At 48.3% G+C, this 6,061-nt stretch overlaps 1 protein-coding gene across 1 annotated transcript; it reads right to left on the minus strand.

Moving 5' to 3' along the window:
- Window positions 1-489: 489 nt before the first annotated feature.
- LOC149238694 (uncharacterized) lies at window positions 490-5,856 on the minus strand. Its single transcript, XM_089369644.1, has 4 exons — window positions 5,480-5,856; window positions 5,077-5,372; window positions 3,290-4,529; window positions 490-2,767 (listed from the first exon to the last, which is right to left on the minus strand). Exons 1-4 carry the CDS (start codon window positions 5,854-5,856, stop codon window positions 490-492), a joined length of 4,191 nt encoding a protein of 1,396 aa, XP_089225770.1.
- Between the last annotated feature and the right edge of the window lie 205 nt (window positions 5,857-6,061).

Genomic DNA, 6,061 nt, shown 5'->3' on the forward strand with positions numbered 1-6,061 from the left:
ACAGAAGCATCAAGAACTACTCAAGCGTTGAGGACAACACTTTTTGAAGGAGAGGGGCATGTTAGGCCCCTATAATACTAGTGTAACCCCTTATTATTATTAGTAAAACCCCCTTATTATATTGTTGTACCCATGTAGTCCCCATATTTTTATTATTGTGCCCCATAGAAGCCCACTATTGTTATTATTGTGCCCTTACATTATTATTTTTTTTTTCCCATTAGGAAAAAGTCGTAATTTCTATTAAAAAGGGAGAAATTACATTTTGCAGATGCATGTTGCATATCCATATGTGGCCTTTGGCCAGCCAGAGTTCATCAAAATTTACCTGTGTGTTCTAGATCTCCTCGCAGGGAGTCACTATGATATATATACAGAATTTTAAATACCAAAATAACTTACTCCACGCAGGGAGCACTGTAACAGTCATGATAAACAGTAGCATATGTAACCATATTTCAAAAAAAGATAACCAAAACATGTCAAATGTTATGAATGGGTTGGTGGCCCATTCATGTGATGATCTATATAGGGCCGGTGGTAATATTGATGGATGGATCCATCAATCTGTTCCTGTATCTGCCATTGCTCTAGATGGTTGTTCGCTGCTTCTTTTGACAGTTTGTCCGCTTCTTCGTTCTGCTCCCTGTAGATGTGACGACAGTCAAAAGAATCAAAAGAAGTGATCAGTCTTTTGGCTTCGTCAAGGATATTTCTCAAAGAAAAAGTATAGCAATGAGCTGTAGAATTTATCCAATTGCAAACAATCTGTGAGTCGCCAAATAGTTGAAGATGTCTGCACTGTTTTTGTATCGCAAAATATATAATATGTTTGGCTGTGCTGAGTTCAGAGAAGTTATTTGTGCCCATATGGTATTTGATTTGAATCTTGAAGCAGTGGGAATCGTTCAGGTATAAGATAGCACCCCCACCGCAGCCGTTGTCCTGGGCAGAGCCATCGAAGAAGGCCCAAGGCTTTGATCGATCGATGATGGGGGGAGCAATAACTCGGGTAGGTCTGTGCTTCTCAGTCGAAGGAAGTAAGTTGTAATCAGCAATGGTGTGGCTCAGGATGGATGGCCAGTTTGGGGGGCGATTTTCGAAGATGATGCGATTACGCGCAATCCAAATGGCCCAGCAAACGAGGAGGGGTAAATTTGTGAGTTTGCTCGCGTGGTCTCTGGTCCAGGTGCTCCAGGCTTCCTTGCAGGTGGTGCCAATCCAATCCTTGTGATCGGGTATATGAGCAGATATGCTGTGCCAGAACGTTTGAGTGACTGAGCAGCGGATGAAGAGATGATCAGTGCTCTCTTCTTCACAGCAGCATAAATGGCATCTGAAGGGGCCGTGGAAAGATCTCTTCAGGAGATTTGATCCCGTGGGTAATTTGTCATGAATGATATTCCACATAAGTAAGCGGCATCGGGGCGCAGCCTGAAGCTTCCAAATCAGGTTCCCACAAGGGAGGATGTCCGGGGGCTTATATGGTTCCATGAGCTTCAGGTATCCCTCTTTGGGAGTATAGTGTCCGTGTTTAGCGATGGCCCAAATGAGTTCATCGGGCCCTTCCGATAATCTGATGTTGGCCTGAGTGAGGGCCTCTGTGAATGCGTTCCATTCAGGTTGCCACTGTATCGGAATGTCCAAGGCCGCCGGTGTGTGCCAGGCCTGATATAGAAAACCAGTATTAGCATTGTCCCCAATATGGTTAATGTGAGTAATTCCCCTGTCATGTAGGTGTCTGATAAGGTCATCAGAGAGTCTGTGTTGGTTGCCGCATCCGACCCAGGGGTCAATTCCAATTCTCACGTTCAGGCCACTCTTAATGCGCCAAGTGATACCATCCCTGAGAAGTGGCAGAGAGAGTAAAACGACCTTCCATATATTTGAGATGTTGGGGCCAGGGCGGTGATGTTGTCGGAACCAGTCCATGAGATGGAGGGGTCTGATATACTTGGCTTGTGCCACCCGAGACCAGAGGCTGTCTGATGTGAGAAGTAGCCAGCCCAGTTTTGCAGCAAGGGCTTTTGCGAATAGATCGAGGCGCTTGATGCCCCACCCACCCCATCGCTTAGGTCTGGCTATGGTATCCCATTTCACCCATGCAAAAATTCTCCCAGGTTGCTGACCATTCCATAAGAATCTGGTGCATATGCTCTGTAGTCTGTTAAGTACTCCACGGGGGATCCAGGCCAGTGTCATCCAGTATACTGGCGTGGCTTCGATGACTGCTTTAATGAGAATGAGGCGCCCAGCTCTGGAGAGGTATTTATGATACCAGATATGGAGTCTCTTTTCCACTTTTGCAAGCAGCCAAGTCCAATCTGCAATCTTGTATCCGAGGGGTTTTAGCCTGTACCCCAAGTACTTGATACCCTCAGCAAGCCTAGATGAGGTGAAGGGGAATCGCTGGGATGCAAAAGTAGCTTCGTGGAGAGTACAGCCCACAGCCGTTATTGTGGATTTGCTTTCATTGACCAACATACCCGTAGCAAGCTGAAATAGCAGAAAGATATTGTGAAGTGTAGTGGTGTCACGCAGACCTCCATTGAGGAAGATGAGTATGTCGTCCACAAACAGAAGGTGAGTGAGATGGAAGTCATTGGATATGCATATTCCCGAGAGCTGTAGTCTATCTTTGGCAGATAAGATCAGTCGACTCAAGCCTTCCATAATCAGGAGGAAAAGAAGAGGGGAGAGGGGGCAACCCTGTCTGAGACCTCTTTCCGAAGTAAAGAAAGGAGTGGCTTCTCCATTGAGAAGAACACTGTAGGCAACATCAGTAATGCAGCTCATGGTCCATTTAATAAAAGGGAAAGGAAAACCCAGGTGAGTCAAGAGTAATCTAATATATAACCAGTTTACTCTATCAAATGCTTTAGATAGGTCGACTTTGAGGATCAGTCCCTTGAGTTTTTTAGTATGGAGGGAGTGGAGGAGTTCCTGAGCAGTGGCAATAGCTTCGTGAATCTGCCGGTGGTCAAGGAAGGCAAATTGCTCAGATGAGATATGTCGGGATAATATAGGCTTCAGACGGTTGGCGATAATCTTTGCAATGATCTTATAGAGACAGTTGCAGAGAGAGATGGGACGGAAGTCATTGAAGGTAACCGGCTGATCAGATTTGGGGATGAGGGCAATGAAGGTGGATTTGATGGCTGTGGAGATCCTGCCCGATTGTCTGCTTAGTTCAATGACTTTCAAGAGGTCATTGGCCAGCATGTCGAAAAAGGCAATGTAGAATTCAATGGTCCAACCATCAGGGCCTGGACTTTTATCCTTTTTGAACCATTTGATAGTTGCTTCTAGCTCAGCTAATGTCACCTCCTTTGTGAGCTCATCCTGTTCCTCCGGGTCAACAAATCTGGGGAATTTCTCAGCCACTCTCATAATTTCAAGTATGTTTGCTTCCCGGGGAGCTTTATATATGTTCCTGAAGTGGTCAGTGGCGAGCTGTGAAAGGTGCCTCTGGGTGGTGACCATTCGATCCTGTTCATCCTTCAGTTCCCATATAGTGTTGATAGCCTTTCTCCCATTGGCGAATCTGTGATAGAAACGGGTGTTGTTGTCTCCCTCAGCGAGCCAAATGGCTCGGCTGCGGAGTCTCCAGCTTTCCTCCCTGTCCTTCAGAATCTGGGATCTCTTAAGAATGTGTGACATATATAAGTCCTTTCTTTCCTGGGTGGGAAAGATGCCTCCATCCTCTTCTTCGTGAGCAGCAATGAAGTCCTCAGCCTCCCGCAAGGCATGATCGTCACGGAGTCTCTTTTGGTGTGCCCAGACCTTAGAGATCCTTTTGAGATCCGATAATTTCCTGATGAATCCCTCAGTGAAGTGAGCCTCCTCCTCGATGGGGTGGCTCTGCCAGTATTCTGTGACCATCTGTATATAGGATGGGTCTTTCAGCCAGGAGGAGTTAAACTTGAAAGGGCTTTTTATCTTGTTATGAATATCTGAGAATTCCAAATATATTGGTCTGTGGTCAGATATGCCACCAGATCCCACCCATTGTCTTATTCGAGCAATCCTGTTGTGGAGGGATTCTTTAATAAGGAATCTATCGAGTCTTCTGGCCAGGCTCTGGTCTCCACTCCTGTTGTTAGTCCATGTGTATTGCAATTTTGTCATGGGGGTATCGATCCAGTGGTGCTCCTCCAGTAGGGTGGATATGGTATCCGAGAATGGGTCAGTCCTGGCAGCATGCCCCCATGTTTCACTGAAGCCCAATGTGAAGTTCAAGTCCCCTCCCAGGATAATGTTATCCTGTTGTAGGAGAGCAGAGTTTAAGAAAGAGTGCCAGAAGGTTGCTCTCTCAGAGCATGGGCCATATACATTAATGAGTCTGAGCACTGTTTCCATAGACTGAATGTAGGCATCGATGCCTATGAACCCCCTGCCACCCCAGGTGTTTATAACTTTCAGCGCTCTGTTATTGATTCCAATAGCTAGACCCCCAGATCTTCCAGATGCATCGATGGCGTGGAAGGTCCAGTTGGGAAGCCAGGCCTCGAGGGATGGGATGAGGGAGTCTGCAGTACAGAGCGTTTCTTGCAGAAAGATGATGTCTGAAAGAGAAAGGGAGAGGAGTCTCCGAAGGGCTAGTTTTTTGGGTGTACTAGCGAACCCTCTGCAATTGAAGGATAGGATCTTCATGTCGGGTGAGATACAGGGCTTTTTGCTCTAAGGGCCCTGAAGATGGTCTGTTGACGACCAAGAGCGACTTCTGTATCAGCCGCATGTCTAGCTTTAGTGAGGCGCGAGGGTCGGCCTCGCGAGAGCTTCTGATGAGAGGGGGAAGGATCGATGACTAGCCCAATAGCATCAGTACCAATAGCTTTAGTCCGGGGACGGAGGGAGTATCGAGGGGGGATCGGGGAGATGGATCCTGGAACGGTCGCCATCGGGGGGAGAGATGGTGGACAAGGCGACTCGCAGGGGGAGGGGGGGGGATGGGGCAATGTAGTGAAGCAGATGCATATGCGGGAGAAGTGGTAGTGTAAGCCTGATGCAGTGTCTCAGATGTATCCAGATCATGCAGAGAAGAGAGCATAGAAAGGGATGAGACAGCTGACATACCCGGTGTATCGTCGACCGCCGGAACAGGAGCTTCTGGGGCAGGATCAGGCGATGCACGGGCAGGTTCCTCCGCCAGTGTCCCAGGCTGATTGGAAGGAGCAACTTCTTCATGTACCTGGGGCTCCACAGGGACCGCAGATGGTGCTGGATTAGGAGGTGTGGAGGGGCGATCCTGAGCTGCACCCTGAGCTGATACCGGCCCTTTTCTCAGAAGTGGACAGTCACGGTAGAGGTGTCCAACCTTGTGACAACGGCGACATCTGTAGGGGATACCCTCATAGTCTATGATCTGCTTCCTGGAGAAGTCCCTCCATTGTATAGTAATATATTCCAGAAGCCCCCCCCGGTATCCAGATTGATGAGGATCCGCGCGTATGCCATCATTCCTGTGTGGAGATATGACTTATCATAATCCATGTAGCTCCCAATTGCATTGCCAATTCTACGAAAAATGTCTTCGGACCAATATTGCAGAGGTAGGCCTGGTAGTCTGATCCAAGTGGGGCCAATTCCGATCTGTTCCGTAGCCGGATCGAACATGGGAGTCCAGCGCTTCAGAAGTACCGGAGCATGCTCAAAATGCCAGTAAGAGGAGAGTACCCAATTAGTGTGATCAGCGCGTGCGAAACGTAATGCAAACCATCCCCTCACAAAGGTTTGCACGAAGGGAATGTCAACCAAGTGTTGTCCCCAAACTTCTGTAGCCCAAGCCTTTAAACGTGCAGCCGAGTAATTTCGGCCTCTGATGCGACCCACCAGTACCCTGTCAGCAAATTCCATGATGTCGCTCCACTGAATGTCCTCTTCGAGCCGGAGGAAGGTGTCCGCCTCTCTGGATTTGAAGCAACGAGGTTTTTTCCCCAGACCGGATCTCGGCGGAGGAGGCAAGGGGTGGGAAGTAACAGGGGGAGGGGCAAGACTGAGGGGAGGATCTGCAATGGACGCGGAGGGAGGGGGGAGAGGTCCAGAGATGGGGAGGGGGTCC

This window comes from Pinus tabuliformis, chromosome 8, assembly GCF_031772625.1.
Source record: "Pinus tabuliformis cultivar Carrire ecotype Pingquan chromosome 8, CPIR1, whole genome shotgun sequence".
In the NCBI taxonomy this organism is placed as follows: domain Eukaryota; kingdom Viridiplantae; phylum Streptophyta; class Pinopsida; order Pinales; family Pinaceae; genus Pinus; species Pinus tabuliformis.